Source organism: Mustelus asterias, chromosome 8 (genome assembly GCF_964213995.1).
Source record: "Mustelus asterias chromosome 8, sMusAst1.hap1.1, whole genome shotgun sequence".
In the NCBI taxonomy this organism is placed as follows: domain Eukaryota; kingdom Metazoa; phylum Chordata; class Chondrichthyes; order Carcharhiniformes; family Triakidae; genus Mustelus; species Mustelus asterias.
The window spans coordinates 100,035,997-100,053,341 of NC_135808.1; the positions used below are offsets into that span (position 1 = coordinate 100,035,997).

The 17,345-nt window shown below is 42.4% G+C and overlaps 1 protein-coding gene across 2 annotated transcripts in view; it reads left to right on the forward strand.

The window, feature by feature from the left end:
* ipo13b (importin 13b) overlaps positions 1-17,345 on the forward strand; it is a 133,117-nt gene that overhangs the window by 85,150 nt on the left and 30,622 nt on the right. For both annotated transcript variants that reach the window (XM_078218587.1, XM_078218586.1), the window contains 4 exons: positions 1,528-1,671; positions 1,842-1,922; positions 6,456-6,593; positions 16,882-16,978. In XM_078218587.1, coding sequence (XP_078074713.1) covers positions 1,528-1,671; positions 1,842-1,922; positions 6,456-6,593; positions 16,882-16,978 — 460 coding nt within the window. The remainder of the gene's footprint in view (positions 1-1,527; positions 1,672-1,841; positions 1,923-6,455; positions 6,594-16,881; positions 16,979-17,345) is intronic.

The window sequence follows — 17,345 nt, forward strand, 5'->3', positions numbered from 1 at the left end:
ACACCATTGGTGTTGAGATCATGTTTGGTTACAAATGTATCTCCCATCGCTGGTATTGACAACTTGTAAGCATCATGTGAAATTGTAAGCATGTTGTTCAAATGAAGTAGAAATCTGTGGGCTTTTAATTCATTCCAGGCTCACTTGCAAGTTATTGGCAGTTTAATTTTTAATTTGATATTTGTAAATTTAAAAATTGTTAACCTGGATATTTTTGCACAATGTGAAACTCAAAATGCTCTCCAAGTGACTGCCTGTACGTGGACAATTTATAGGTTAATTTTTTTTTAAGTGGCAGAGAATGGATGTTTATAATTGAGGGCCTTTTTAAGTGCGAGTTGTCAGAATGCGCACTTTAGCTATACGAGTGTAAACTGAGGTTTATACATACAGGTGTATTTTACCTCATATGAACAAGTACGTGGATCTATCTTTAGTATCAATGAGTGTGTTGGTGGGGTAGAAAGAATGCACAGAATGAACCATAGTCTGCTACTTCCCAGCACTACACTATTGGGTTTCATTTTATAGTTCTATAAAGTTAAAATCATATCCAATGGAATTTGTATAGTAATTTTGTTGCATGGGAGCCTGAAATGACGAGGTTGAAAAATGAAGCTTCACTGACATTAACCCTGCAGAGTAAACACAAGAAACCCATTAGCCAGCACAAAAAATGACTACTGGTACTTTTAAGGTTAAATTGTATGATTGATAAGAGTTCTCACATTAAATGTGGGCTGTTTTCATTTTACTTGTCTGCTCACTATATTTCATACCACATTCTGCATAAACTACTTTATTGATGGGAAAAATTATTGACTTAAAATGGCTGACTACACAACCTCATCTTTGGTTGTGAATGTCCAAGGCAACTATCTCAGTCTACTGCACCCAAATTCTTTCTCAATTTAAAAAAAAAGGAAAACTATTCTTTCAAAATTGAGGAGCTGCTGGGGAAAGGTTCTTTACTTATGTCTATCCTTAAAAAAAATCATCATTTTTTCTTCACTTCTTTGTCCGTTCTCTTATCTTCTGCTGCCTTTTCAGGGTCATGGACTTTCTTTGTGATTTTCCTCAATTTACATTTATTTTTTCCTGTATCTAGTTTTGTTGGCCACTAAGTAGGTATATTTTTTTAATCTTTTTATAATCAGTTTGAATCTTTTTTCAGTAACTTGTATCCTTGTTGCACTATGTAAATTTAATACTGCTTCTTGAATTTTTTAAGTCTTTTCTTATGTAACTTGTGTAATAAAATATTGCTAATTTTGTTTTGTATAAAAATGATTTGTTTCTAGTAAAAGTAATTATTTCAAGTTAATCACTCAGTCATTTTTCTTTGTATTAGATTTATTTATTTATGTACCTACCGTGATAATTATACTCATGTTAATTATTATGAATTGTTATGGCCATTATGAACATACTTAAGTTTTGATGCTGTAAGTATCGATCATTTAAGTTGCTCATAATTCTGTTCTGTTTTCATGCAATTATAGCTTTGTTTTTGACCTTCCCTTGCAGCCAAATCCATCAAATAAACTAGCAATAATACATATTTTGGGTCTGTTGTCCAATTTGTTCACCACATTGGATATCAGTCACCATGACGATGAGCCAGAAGGCACTGAAGCAAAGAAAAAACCCACCTTGCAAGGACCCAACCCTGTAAGTACTACCAGTGGTACTAACATGGGATTCTCATGACTTGATCTTAGTCGTTTTAGAAATACAATGCTGTTTATGTAGCCAGGGACGTATTTATGGGGGAATTTTCTGTTTTATAAATTCAATTTAAGGTTCAAAACCAACTATTAAAAGTGATGATTTGTCTACAGGTTGTGGTGGTCCTCCAACAGGTCTTCCAACTCATACAGAAAGTGTTGTCTAAATGGCTGAATGATGCTCAGGTTGTTGAGGTAAGGTAGATTATTAAGGAATGTTAAATTTGATGAAATGCATTTAATACTGTGAGTTGTTGATCTTATTTAATTAAATTTGTCTTCCTTTTCACAAAGGGTGGCTTTTTAATGAAAAGGAAATCAATTGGATGACTGGGTAACTTAATCATTTTCAGTATTCAGGGAAATTATTGTAATAATTTTGTCCAACTTGTGAAATTTGTGCTTGTAATTGCTAACCTTCAGGGCAAGAATAGTATATTTGCATACATGTTAGAGCTTCAACATACGTCACCATGAAATTATAGGATGTGGGCTTGTATCTAGTTCATTGTCATGTTTCTCACCAGCAGTAACACCAATTTACATTTATATAGCATTATTGACAAAGAACATTGATGCATAATCGGATACAAATGATGCCATAAGACAAAGACGACATTTGAAAGGGTAACCAAAAGCTTGGTCAAAGAGGTCCTAAAAGGAAAGTGAGTAGAGAGTTTAGACAGGGAATTCCAGAGCCTGGTTCCTAGACAACATGAGGCTCACCAGTCAGTAGTGAGGTGAGGGGGAGGGGCAAGGAGAATGCACTAAAGGCCAGGGTCAGAGGAACACAGGTTAAGAGGATGTACAGTTGGAGGAGGCTACAGAAAAGGGGCCACTTTTTGAAGCAAGCTTCTGAACACCTATCCTGATATCTCTTCCTTTTAGCTAAGCAGCCAAAGCTAAAGGTCAAAAAGTATCAGAGATGGGAAGCTGCTGTGTGCTAAACAGTGAGCAAGTCTGAGGCTGGGGTAGAGAGAGAGAGAAAGGGAGAACGCATCTGCTCCTTGTGTACATTGATTGACAGGCCATCTGATGTAGCTTAGAAAAAAACTTGGCTATCTGTTCCTACAGTTTCAGTAGGCTTCATTATCTGGAGTTGAAGTTGTCTTTTGATAGCTGAGGCTGTTAAGAATGTTGGTTTGTTTTTGCAGCTGATTGACCATTTGAGGGGATTTAACATTTGTTTTAAATCGCATTTTTTGAATGAGAGATTTATTATTGGTATGAAATGTCTGATTGACAGTTCTATTAGATTGTTAAAAATTTAATTTTTTCATGTCCTTTTCAAAGACATGGCTCCTGAATCTGCCTATTGTGCATACTGTGTGTGTGACGATAGGAATGCACAGGGACATGGGGTGGCAGAGAAGTGACATGAAGGTGTGATGTGTCACATGAGATGGAATGAGGGTTTAAGGACCGGACGTCACTATGACTAGGTAGATGTCTCAACAAACAGAGGCAGGTCATCTACTTACTTCATCCCACCCCTTTCTCCCCAAAACAAAAATATGGCAGGCCGGGGGCTTTTTAAAGGTGATGGATATGCCAAATCAACATTTCCAGACTCTCCCACCTCCTCCATAAAATCTGGGCCCATAACTAGTGTTAAGTGATTCATTTTGGGAGGAAGAATTCAGAATGACAATCTAAAATAATGGGTACATTTCTTAAAGGGGCACAGAAGCAGAGGGAGCTGGTTATATATGTTCATCTGCCATTGAAGGTGACAGGACAGGTTGAGGGAGTGATTAATAAAGAATGCTGTATGGTTTATTAATGGCAGCATAGAGTAAAAAAAACAAGGAGGTTATGTTAAACTTGTATAGAACACTGGTTTGGCCTCAACTGGAGTTGTGTCCAGTTCTGACCACTGTACTTTAGGAAATATGTGAAGGCATCAAAGAGAGTGCAGGAAGAATTCACAAAAATGGTTCCAGAGATGAGGAACTTCAGTTACATGGATAGATTGGAAAAGTTGTGACTGTTATCCTTGGTGAGTAGACGGTTGAGAGAAGATTTGATAGAGGCATACAAAATTGTGAAGAGTCTGGATGGAGTAGATAGGGAGAAATTGTTCCTGTTGGTGCAAGGGTTGAGAACAAGAGTGCATACATTTAGGGTAATTGGCAAAAGAAGCACTGGTGACATGAAAAAAAGTGCTTTCATGCAGTGAGTGGTTGGGACCTGGAATGCATTGCCTGAGAAGTATGGTGGCCGATTCAATCGAGGCAGCTAAAAGAGAATTGGATTATTTTCTGCAGAGGAAAAATGTGCAGCAAATTGCTCATTTAGAGAACCAGTGCAGACACGACAGGCCAAATGACAGACTCCTGTGCTGTAACTATCCTGTAATTCTTTGAAGTACACACAGGTTTGGATTTGTACGTGTTGCGTGTGTTTTGTATATGGATATTGGTTGAAAATAAAATTGTGCTAATTTCTGATGGCCCTCCATAGTTGTACAGCTGATGGATGATTTGGATGAGATATTGGCTGTTATCCCAACAAGAGCCAGTGCCTAAAATTAGATGGGAGACAGGATAAAGGAAATTGATAAATACCTGCAAGGGTGAAAAATTATTGGACAATGGGAAAGAGTTTGACTAATTGGATTGCTTTGTTGAAAAACTGGCAGAATGAGCTGAATGACCACCTTCTGTAAGGCAACCTTCTATTCTTTTTCATTGTATTGGAGTGGAAGGAACAATCCATCTTAATACATTCTAGCATAACAGGTAGGATTTTAAAAGCTTTTTGTGAAGCATTTCAGGTGCAATAATAGCCTGTTGCAGACCGAATAAGCCACTAATTCAGTTTATAAACCAACTGTCAATCTATACGCTTGGGGAAAAATAGCAGTTGTGATTTTTTTATTAAATCTCTTGATTTATGAGTTGATGGGGTTGGCATTACTGAAGCGACCTTTTGTTTCTGATTTCACCTTTAAAAGTGTGGTGCAGTGTTTTTCTGTTAATGACGCTATATAAATGCAAGTTGTGTTTTTTGTTGATTCCTCTAAGGTAAACTATTCTCTTGTGTAAAGATAGTGTGCTAACTTGAATCAGTTTCCCCTTAAGAACCAAAATTAAATCGGGGTTAGTCACCCCAAATGTTTTGTATGCATCTGCAGTTAGCTAATTTTACAGCTGTTCTAACACGCATCTAAGTGTTCAACCAGTCAAGCCAATTGTAGAAGATGCTTAGAAGAGAGAATCCACATTGATGCATGAGGGAAATTGCCATACTGCCGCCAGAAAGTAAACTTTCCAGAAGTAGTATAAAAATTAGAAATGCAATTCTGCCTCTTGAACATTCTTGTTCACTCTGATCTCATGCTATCAGCACTAATGCGTATTGCTATGGAGAGTAGTAGTGAGTGGATATATTATAAAATCTGCACTTGAGTGGGTATATAAGAACAAAATTTGCAGACAACACAGAAATAAGAAACATTGTTAAAAGGGAAGGGGACTGTAAATAGCTTGAAATGGAACATGGAGTAATAGCTTGGGTGAACATATGTCAGATGAGACTTAGTGTGGAGAAACATGAAGTGATATGTTTTAGGAGGGAGAATACAGAGGGGATATTTACACTAAATTGTGAAAAAAATTCAAAGGAGTCAAGGGCAGGCGTAATTTCAACCGAGTTCGCCAGGTGTAAAAGTCACCAGATTGGGTGCGTAAATTTCTCAAGAGGTGGATTAGGTTAAAGTTACCTCCTCCTTTAAAGTGGAAACACCAACTAACGAAGCTGTTGTTTAAAATAATGTATGATTTTATAAATAGAATTACATAATTAAGAAAACTGAGGTAATGCTAAGCATCCACATCAGGCATGGATAAATTATTGATTATGCCAAGAAGAGAAGGTGGCTGGAATTTTACTGCTCCACCGGCCACGGGAATCGGAGCAGGCAAGGGGTAGACAGTGGAAGGTCCGTTGACCTCGGGTGGGATTTTACGGTTTCGGGATGAGCGAGGTCATAAACCCCGCCCATATCATTCTGTTAGCTGGAGGACATAAGCTTAAGGTCAGTATCAGCAGAATATGAACTTAAGGTCAGCACCAAGAGAAGAAGGGGAAAGTCTCGAGTATAATTTCTTTGGAGAGAATTGTTAAAAATGCCTCTTGTTTTATAGGAAATATTTGAAAAAAAACAATTTCATTGGATATGGAGAAAGGGAATGGTACTAAATGACTAGTGCAGAGAGCTAACACAGGCAAGAAGGGCTGAGTGGTCTGCTGTGGTATAAAATTCTTTAATTCTGTTATGAAGCCATGATGTGGAAATGCCAGCATTGGACTGGGGTGGGCACAGTAATCTGGTGTTCTGAGTCTTTTTGTTATGAAGACTCGCTCTCATTTCACCACACTGAGGTACTCCAGTTGCACCCAAGCTATCTATGGAGACCATTTCTTGGAGATGTTTTCCTGCAATATTTGTGTGTCGATTAAAGGGTAAGAACCCAATATTGCAGAGGTCTTGATTTCTAGACAACCCCCCCCCCATTGGCCATGGTGTACAATGCAGGGAGTTGAAAATGGAGGAAAAAAATTAGGAAAGCCTCACCTCTAAAACAAAGTAATGCATCATAAAGGTCCTGTCAGTGTTAGCCTGAAGTATATGAGACTGCATTTTGACTCTGAAGAATAAAATCTTTGTACTTAATTGAGTGTTTGTACTGTGATAATTGAAATTTATTTTCTTTTTGTTTCTAGGCTGTTTGTGCAATCTTTGAAAAGTCTGTGAAGACTCTTCTGGATGACTTTGCTCCCATGATTCCACAGCTTTCAGAAATGCTGGGTCAGATGTACAGTACCATCCCACAGGCATCTGCATTGGAACTAACACGACAGGTAGAGTCCATGCATGTTATTTCAGCTAAAGTTCTCCTATTGAACCAACTGAATGATCTTTACTTTTTTCTGTTCTGCAATGGGAGGAAAATCTATAGTTTTCTTATTGAGTTTTTAACACAATTTTAGATTCTTCTAAATGTAATCCTGATAGAGTACAAATGGTCAAACTTAATCTGGCCATATACTGAAATAATACTTTAAAGTCGTGAAATAATTAACTAGTGTGTGAATTAAAACTGGCAGCTAGGCACAGCTTCATTCCCTAATTTGTGGTGGGTTATGTGATTTGCAATTGAGTAGCAGTAGATACTTTTAAGATTGGCCTCTGTCTTGAGCTAAGCAAGGGAAAAGTCAAGGTTCTTGCCTATAGTTATGATTCTGTGGCTTGCTGGAAACTGCATTTATGCAATTGGAATGAGCATAGGATGAGGCTCAACCATTATATTCTAATTGTCTAAATTCACACTAGAGAAAGGCCACTTGGGAGAGGCATGGGATTCCCTGTGTCTATGAAACTATGGTCCAGTATGAGCAGCATTTTCAGGAAAGGAATGGAAAAGGATGAGTGGTGTCCCAAGGGTAAGCTGTTGGATTGGGGGAAGGCTAACTTTAGTGGGATTAGGCAGAAATTGGCAGCTCTTGATTGGGAGAGGCTGTTTGAGGGTAAATCCACATCTGGCATGTGGGAGTCTTTTAAGGAACAGTTGTTAGGGCTACAGGACAGGCATGTGCCTGTAAAAAAGGATAGGAAGGGTAGGATTCGAGAACTGTGGATAACCAGGGAAATTGAGGGGCTGGTCAAAAAGAAAAGAGAGGCGTATGTTAGGTCCAGGCAGCTAAAAACGGAGGGAGCTCTGGAGGAGCACAAAGAAAGTAGGAAAGAACTCAAACGGGGAATTAGAAGGGCAAAAAGGGGTCACGAAATGTCCTTGGCAGACAGGATTAAGGAGAATCCCAAGGCATTTTATTCATACGTTAGGAACAAAAGGGTTGTCAGGGAAAAAATCGGACCCCTCAGGGACAAAAGTGGGGAATTATGCTTGGAGCCCAAAGAAGTAGGGGAGATCCTAAATGAATACTTTGCATTGGTATTCACAAAGGAGAGGGATGTGTTGACTGGGAGTGTCTCGGAGGGGAGTGTTGAACCGTTGGAGAAAATCTCCATTACAAGGGAGGAAGTGTTAGGTTTGTTAGAGAATATAAAGACTGACAAATCCCCAGGGTCTGATGGAATCTATCCAAGGCTGCTCAGGGAGACGAGAGATGAAATCGTTGGGCCTCTGATGCAAATCTTTGTCTCGTCACTGGACACAGGTGAGGTCCCAGAGGATTGGAGGATAGCTAATGTGGTCCTGTTATTTAAGAAGAGTAGGAAGGATAACCCGGGTAATTATAGGCCGGTGAGCTTGACGTCCGTGGTGGGGAAGTTGTTGGAGACAATGCTTAGAGATAGGATGTATGCGCATTTAGAAAGGAATAAACTCATTAACGATAGTCAGCATGGTTTTGTGAGAGGGAGGTCATGCCTCACTAACCTGGTGGAGTTTTTTGAAGAAGTGACTAGAATGGTTGATGAGGGAAGGGCCGTGGATGTCGTCTATATGGACTTTACTAAAGCGTTTGACAAAGTCCCTCATGGTAGGCTGGTGAAAAAGGTTGGATCTCATGGGATAAAGGGGGAGGTGGCTAGATGGATGGAGAACTGGCTTGGTCACAGAAGTCATGATGTGGAGATGCCTGCGTTGGACTGGGGTAAACACAGTAAGAAGTTTAACAACACCAGGTTAAAGTCCAACAGGTTTATTTGGTAGCAAAAGCCACACAAGCTTTCGGAGCTCCAAGCCCCGTCTTCAGGCGAGTGGGAATTCTGTTCACAAACAGGGCATATAAAGACACAAACTCAATTTACATGAATAATGGTTGGAATGCGAATACTTACAACTAATCAAGTCTTTAAGAAACAAAACAACGCGAGTGGAGAGAGCATCAAGACAGGCTAAAAAGATGTGTATTGTCTCCAGACAAGACAGCAAGTGAAACTCTGCAGGTCCAGGCAACTGTGGGGGTTACAAATAGTGTGACATGAACCCAATATCCAGGTTGAGGCCGTCCTCGTGTGTGCGGAACTTGGCTATCAGTTTCTGCTCAGCGACTCTGCGCCGTCGTGTGTCACGAAGGCCGCCTTGGAGAACGCTTACCCGAATATCAGAGGCCGAATGCCCGTGACCGCTGAAGTGCTCCCCAACAGGAAGAGAACAGTCTTGCCTGGTGATTGTTGAGCGGTGTTCATTCATCCGTTGTCGCAGCGTCTCCATAGTTTCCCCAATGTACCATGCCTCGGCTCATCCTTTCCTGCAGCGTATCAGGTAGACAACGTTGGCCGAGTTGCAAGATTATGTACCGTGTACCTGGTGGATGGTGTTCTCACGTGAGATGATGGCATCTGTGTCGATGATCCGGCACGTCTTGCAGAGGTTGCTGTGGCAGGGTTGTGTGGTGTCATGGTCGCTGTTCTCCTGAAGGCTGGGTAGTTTGCTGCGGACAATGGTCTGTTTGAGGTTGTGCGGTTGTTTGAAGGCAAGAAATGGGGGTGTGGGGATGGCCTTGGCGAGATGTTCGTCTTCATCAATGACATGTTGAAGGCTCCGGAGGAGATGCCGTAGCTTCTCCGCTCCGGGGAAGTACTGGACGACTAAGGGTACTCTGTCCACTGTGTCCCGTGTTTGTCTTCTGAGGAGGTCGGTGCGGTTTTTCGCTGTGGCGCGTTGGAACTGTTGATCAATGAGTCGAGCGCCATATCCTGTCTTATGAGGGCATCTTTCAGCGTCTGGAGGTGTCTGTTGCGATCCTCCTCATCCGAGCAGATCCTGTGTATACGGAGGGCTTGTCCGTAGGGGATGGCTTCTTTAACGTGTTTAGGGTGGAAGCTGGAGAAGAAGTGGAGCATCGTGAGGTTATCCGTGGGCTTGCGGTACAGTGAGGTGCTGAGGTGACCGTCCTTAATGGAGATGCGTGTGTCCAAGAATGCAACCGATTCCGGAGAGTAGTCTATGGTGAGTCTGATGGTGGGATGGAACTTGTTGATGTCATCATAGAGTTGTTTCAGTGATTGTTCACCATGAGTCCAAAGGAAGAAAATGTCATCGATGTATCTAGTGTATAGCATCGGTTGAAGGTCCCATGCGGTGAAGAAATCTTGATCGAACCTGTGCATGAAGATGTTGGCATATTGAGGTGCGAATTTGGTCCCCATGGCTGTTCCGTGTGTCTGGATGAAGAACTGGTTGTTGAAGGTGAAGATATTGAGGTCCAGGATGAAGCGGATGAGATGTAAAATTGCATCTGGAAACTGGCAGTTGTTGGCGCTGAGCACTGAGGCCGTTGCAGCAATGCCATCGTCATGGGGGATGCTGGTGTAGAGTGCCGAGACATCCATTGTGACGAGGAGCGCTCCTGGTTCAACTGCTCCATGTGTGCCGAGTTTCTGTAGGAAGTCCGTCGTGTCGCGACAAAAGCTGGGGGTTCTTTGTACAATGGGTTTCAGGATGCCCTCGACATAGCCAGAGAGGTTCTCGCACAGGGTCCCATTACCCGATACGATGGGACGGCCGGGTGTGTTTGCCTTGTGTATCTTCAGGCTCGTCACAATGGATGTCTCAGCACTCTACACCAGCATCCCCCATGACGATGGCATTGCTGCAACGGCCTCAGTGCTCAGCGCCAACAACTGCCAGTTTCCAGATGCAATTTTACATCTCATCCGCTTCATCCTGGACCACAATATCTTCACCTTCAACAACCAGTTCTTCATCCAGACACACGGAACAGCCATGGGGACCAAATTCACACCTCAATATGCCAACATCTTCATGCACAGGTTCGATCAAGACTTCTTCACCGCACGGGACCTTCAACCGATGCTATACACTAGATACATCGATGACATTTTCTTCCTTTGGACTCATGGTGAACAATCACTGAAACAACTCTATGATGACATCAACAAGTTCCATCCCACCATCAGACTCACCATAGACTACTCTCCGGAATCGGTTGCATTCTTGGACACACGCATCTCCATTAAGGACGGTCACCTCAGCACCTCACTGTACCGCAAGCCCACGGATAACCTCACGATGCTCCACTTCTTCTCCAGCTTCCACCCTAAACACGTTAAAGAAGCCATCCCCTACGGACAAGCCCTCCGTATACACAGGATCTGCTCGGATGAGGAGGATCGCAACAGACACCTCCAGACGCTGAAAGATGCCCTCATAAGAACAGGATATAGCGCTCGACTCATTGATCAACAGTTCCGACGCGCCACAGCGAAAAACCGCACCGACCTCCTCAGAAGACAAACACGGGACACAGTGGACAGAGTACCCTTAGTCGTCCAGTACTTCCCCGGAGCGGAGAAGCTACGGCATCTCCTCCGGAGCCTTCAACATGTCATTGATGAAGACGAACATCTCGCCAAGGCCATCCCCACACCCCCACTTCTTGCCTTCAAACAACCGCACAACCTCAAACAGACCATTGTCCGCAGCAAACTACCCAGCCTTCAGGAGAACAGTGACCATGACACCACACAACCCTGCCACAGCAACCTCTGCAAGACGTGCCGGATCATCGACACAGATGCCATCATCTCACGTGAGAACACCATCCACCAGGTACACGGTACATAATCTTGCAACTCGGCCAACGTTGTCTACCTGATACGCTGCAGGAAAGGATGTCCCGAGGCATGGTACATTGGGGAAACTATGGAGACGCTGCGACAACGGATGAATGAACACCGCTCGACAATCACCAGGCAAGACTGTTCTCTTCCTGTTGGGGAGCACTTCAGCGGTCACGGGCATTCGGCCTCTGATATTCGGGTAAGCGTTCTCCAAGGCGGCCTTCGTGACACACGACGGCGCAGAGTCGCTGAGCAGAAACTGATAGCCAAGTTCCGCACACACGAGGACGGCCTCAACCGGGATATTGGGTTCATGTCACACTATTTGTAACCCCCACAGTTGCCTGGACCTGCAGAGTTTCACTGGCTGTCTTGTCTGGAGACAATACACATCTTTTTAGCCTGTCTTGATGCTCTCTCCACTCGCGTTGTTTTGTTTCTTAAAGACTTGATTAGTTGTAAGTATTCGCATTCCAACCATTATTCATGTAAATTGAGTTTGTGTCTTTATATGCCCTGTTTGTGAACAGAATTCCCACTCGCCTGCAGACGGGGCTTGGAGCTCCGAAAGCTTGTGTGGCTTTTGCTACCAAATAAACCTGTTGGACTTTAACCTGGTGTTGTTAAACTTCTTACTTGGTCACAGAAGACATAGGGTGGTAGTGGGTCTTTTTCCGGCTGGAGGCCTGTGACTAGTGGTGTTCCGCAGGGCTCTGTTTTGGGACCTCTGCTGTTTGTGATTTATATAAACGATCTGGAAGAACGTGTAACTGGGGTGATCAGTAAGTTTGCGGACGACACAAAATTGGCAGGACTTGCAGATAGTGAGGAGCATTGTCAGAGGCTACAGAAGGATATAGATAGGCTGGAAAGTTGGGCAAAGAAATGGCAGATGGAGTTCAATCCTGATAAATGCGAAGTGATGCATTTTGGTAGAAATAATGTAGGGAGGAGCTATACGATAAATGGCAGAACCATAAAGGGTGTCGATACGCAGAGGGACCTGGGTGTGCAAGTCCACAGATCCTTGAAAGTGACGTCACAGGTGGAGAAGGTGGTGAAGAAGGCATATGGCATGGTTGCCTTTATAGGACGGGGCATAGAGTATAAAAGTTGGGGTCTGATGCTGCAGATGTATAGAACGTTGGTTCGGACGCATTTGGAATACTGCGTCCAGTTCTGGTCGCCACACTACCAGAAGGACGTGGAGGCTTTGGAGAGAGTACAGAGGAGGTTTACCAGGATGTTGCCTGGTATGGAGGGGCTTAGTTATGAGGAGAGATTGGGTAAACTGGGGTTTTCTCCCTGGAAAGACGGAGGATGAGGGGAGACTTAATAGGGGTGTATAAAATTATGAAAGGCATAGATAGGGTGAATGGTGGGAAGCTTTTCCCCAGGTCGGTGGTGATGTCCACGAGGGGTCATAGGTTCAAGGTGAAGGGGGGGGAGGTTTAACACAGATATCAGAAGGACATATTTTACACAGAGGGTGGTGGGGGCCTGGAATACGCTGCCAGGCAAGGTGGTGGAGGCGGACACACTGGGAACGTTTAAGACTTATCTCGACAGCCATATGAACGGAGTGGGAATGGAGGGATACAAAAGAATGGTCTCGTTTGGACCAGGGCGTGTCGCGCGCTTGGAGGGCCGAAGGGCCTGTTCCTGTGCTGTATTGTTCTTTGTTGTTCTTTGACAATTTTTTAATTCAGAAGATGGTGCACCTCAGATGCCATTTACACCTTAAATCTCAAACCCTGTTCTAAAGTTTTCAAAGAGCAAAAGATTGTGATTGACTGACTGGAATATCAGAAGCTGGATCTTCCCGACTCCAGATAGTCCCAACGCTGCCCGGGAAGTTTAAATTTCTGACGGGCAGTTTCCCTGCTCCCTGGAACCCTCCAAAAAAGTCTCCAATTCTGGGTTAGAGCCAGAGACTTTGGACAGTCGCGACTTACTTACCCGGATAGTTAAATCAGAATATGGCAGCTAGTGCCATAAACCAGGGATGTGGTTTCTGCTCTGATTCCCTCCACTGTTCCCTCTGAAGTTTCCTGCGCTGAATTGAGTTCTGCAGCATACTCTATCAGGAGATTTTTCAGAAAAAGCAGAGAAAAGTAAGTGCATATTTTTTTTGTCTGATCAACGTGGAAATAGGGTTTTGGACCATTGTTTGCTGGTAAACTCAATGATCCCATTAACTCAACATGAACTGGCCAAAAGTCACTTCAGTTTAATAAATGGGTGTGGAAAGCTGCCAAGTATCACACACTAGTAGCTTGACTAGGTTTCAACTAGCCAAGTATATGGATCTGTAAATTACATTTATACATGTACAGAAAAAAAAGAGTAAAGTATGTCTCATCTCTTTAAATTTGGTAAGTGTGCTGTGATGCAATTAGGCTTTGGAAACTCGAGCCACATTTATATTGTGCATGAATATATATTAAAGGCCATGAGAGGGACCTGGAATCATAAATCATGAAAATTTCACAGGTTCAAAATTTCAACACTATTATTCCTACGAAGCTCACCTCCAAACTCCATGGCCTGGGCCTCGGCACCTCCCTCTGCAACTGGATCCTGAACTTCCTAACTCACAGACCACAATCAGTAAGGATAGGCAACAACATCTCTACGATAATCCTCAACACCGGTGCCTCACAAGGCTGAGTTCTCAGCCCCTTACTATACTCCTTGTACACCTATGACTGTGCGGCCAAATTCCCCTCCAATTCGATTTTCAAGTTTGCTGACGACACCACCGTAGTGGGTCGGATCTCAAACAATGGTGAGACAGAGTACAGGAATGAGATAGAGAATCTGGTGAACTGGTGTGGCAACAATAATCTCTCCCTCCATGTCAACAAAACAAAGGAGATTGTCATCGACTTCAGGAAGCGTAAAGGAGAACATGCCCCTGTCTACATCAATGGGGATGAATTAGAAAGGGTCAAGAGCTTCAAGTTTTTAGGTGTCCAGATCACCAACAACCTGTCCTGGTCCCCCCCATGCCGACACTATAGTCGAGAAAGCCCACCAACGCCTCTACTTTGTCAGAAGACTAAGGAAATTTGGCGTGTCAGCAATGATTCTCAGCAACTTTTACAGATGCACCATAGAAAGCATTCTTTCTGGTTGTATCACAGCTTGGTATGGCTCCAGCTCTGCCCAAGACCGCAAGAAACTACAAAAGGTCATGAATGTAGCCCAATCCATCACACAAACCAGCCTCCCATCCATTGATTCTGTCTACACTTCCTGCTGCCTCGGCAAAGCAGCCAGCATAATTAAGGACCCCACATACCCCAGACATTCTCTCTTCCACCTTCTTCCTTCGGGAAAAAGATACAAAAGTCTGAGGTCATGTACCAACCGACTCAAGGACAGCTTCTTCCCTGCTGCTGTCAGACTTTTGAATGGACTTACCTTGTATTAAGTTGATCTTTCTCTACACCCTAGCTATGATTGTAACACTACATTCTGCACTCTCTCATTTCCTTCTCTATGAACGGTATGTTTTATCTGTATAGTGCACAAGAAACAGTACTTTTCATTGTATGTTAATACATGTGACAATAATAAATCAAATCAAATCAAAGGTGGTTCATGGCCATTAGGAAGGCAAAAAGAGCATTAAGTTGTATTTCCTGGATGTGGTAATGTTAGAATGCTACACATGGACTTTCAATGCTAAGTCCAAGAACACTGTACTTAATCTTTGGAATTGAGCATATGAGTATTGTCTCCAGTTATCCCACAAGTGGAACTACTTAGACAGCAGAGAGGATGTAGAGGGGAGTGACTCATTTTATTTTTTATAGATGGGCTGCATTTTTCAAAAGGCATGCTAAAAAATGGATGTTTTTTAAATCATACGTGGACTAGATTCTGCCCTGCTGCATTGGTTATTTGATGGATGGGGATTGTAAATCTATAGGGCATACATGTACAATTTTTTGGCACAAAGTTAATTTAGATGTTGGATACGTATTTATTTTCAGAACGTCAGACTGCCCATGAAACAGATTATTGAAGCATGAGCTGCATGTATGTTTATTGAAGCAAAAGGGAGACGGGTGTTCCTAAGAGCAGAGGCCATTTCCATTTTTTGGGGGGTTTAGCTAGGATTAGAAGGATTTATGGGGCGGGATATTACGGCCTCGCTGGTCCTGAAACCATAAAATCCCACCCGAGGTCAACGGATCTTTTCATTGTCTGCCCCTTGCCCGCTCCGATTCCTGGGGGGGGGGCTAAAATTCCAGCAATGGGTTATGACAGTATCCTAGTACTATACATGATCTAATATAGTCAGCTAAAAAGTTCTAATGATTGAGGGTGAGGTAGGTGCAGTGCAAGAGAAAGAGGATGGATGAGCATTTCCTCATTTCAATCTCAGTCATTTTGCACCGTAAGAAATTGAAAGTGTCATATTACTGTGGAAAGCATTTAATTGAAAACTTGATGTATATTTCAAAACTGAAGTTGCAATTCTCAAATATAGTTGCTTATATTGTTTAATCTAGTATTTATTTTGTACAGTATCAAAACATAACCACATAATACACTATTATAACAGTTACAAATAAATGTGTATTTTTCCAAGTAATGAGATGCCATATCTACAGAAAGTTAGAATGAGCACCTGCCGTTTATCTCATGATTATTGGGTGATTTACTGGAATGCGAGCTGTCCTCATGCAGCTAATGTTGCATTATGACATTGATCTTGATGATTAGGCCTATTGCAATTTTAGGGACTTGTCTTGGATATTCTCTTGCACAAAGGCTTTAGCCACCCCATAACCAGGCTGAGAGTCTTTTGTTATTTGGCTATGCGCATACTGCCCAATATCCAAGTATATGATTGTGGGCCTGGGTGTGACATTGGAATCTCCTTGTGATTTGAACCAGATATTCTCAGGTATTCATCTTTTGATCTCTTTGAAGGTGATCTGAGAAGATGCGTGGTTAGATGAAGCCAGATACAAATCATTTAGCTTCTGTCAGTAAACGTACAGAGCAACTGTTATAATGAGGTTCACTCAACAGCAATAATTGCATTTATAAAGCACAGCTGACATAGTATAACATTTCAATTTCACAGAAGCATTCTCAAAAAGAGGAAGAGGGGAATCTTGAAGAGGGAATTTCAGAGCTTTAGATGCACTTAGCTGCCAGTGGTGGAGTGATTTACAAAAGCAGTGCAGGAGGCAAAAGTGGAAAGATGCAGGGATTGTGGAGGGTTGTAAAGCAGGAGGTGTTTACAGAGATGGGGAGAGATGTGGCCAAGTATTTTCATAGTGATAGTGGGGGAGTTGGCGATTGTATTGCCATTGAATGTCAAAGGGCGGTGGTTAGATTCTCGATGCTCGTTGCCTGGCACCTATGTTACACAAAAGGTACTCCAGGTTGTACAATGAATTTGAATTGCTCCAGATTGATATTATCAGAGTCATTTCTCCACAGTAGTGGCTGCACTGCTGTTTCGTTTTGAGGTTGGTGGTGGTTCTCATGGAATTTGTTTTTCTTTGATCACCTTTTTTCATTTTGACAATGTGACTCTGCCTGTGTAAATTTATTTGGATTATTATCTTTCAGCTGGTTCACATATTTGCCAATGATCCAACCCACTTTGTCCCAGTAAAGGCTCTATTCCTTCTTGTTACATCTGTGACCCTCTCAATTTTCCAACAAGGTAGGTGACCATACTTTTAATTGTGGATCATTTGGAAATTCTAATGTGTACTACCAAATCTTTTTTTGATTGTGTGTGAACCATAGTGATCAAGTGAATGGTTTCCAATGTGTGTTTCCCAGTTCCTGTGGTATTCAGTGAGTTTAGTGCAGCCCTGTACTCCTGTCAGAATTAAAGAAATAAAAACTCATTTGTGATGAAAAATGACTTTATATTATCTGTGTCGATTATATAAAATGTATGGCTGCTGGAAAACTGCCTGTGTTAGCCTTGCTCTATAATTATAATTTGTGCTTTTGGATTTCCAATGAATGCTGATAGGCAATGGAATATGGATAAGAGGGGAAGCTGATTTTCACACTCGGCA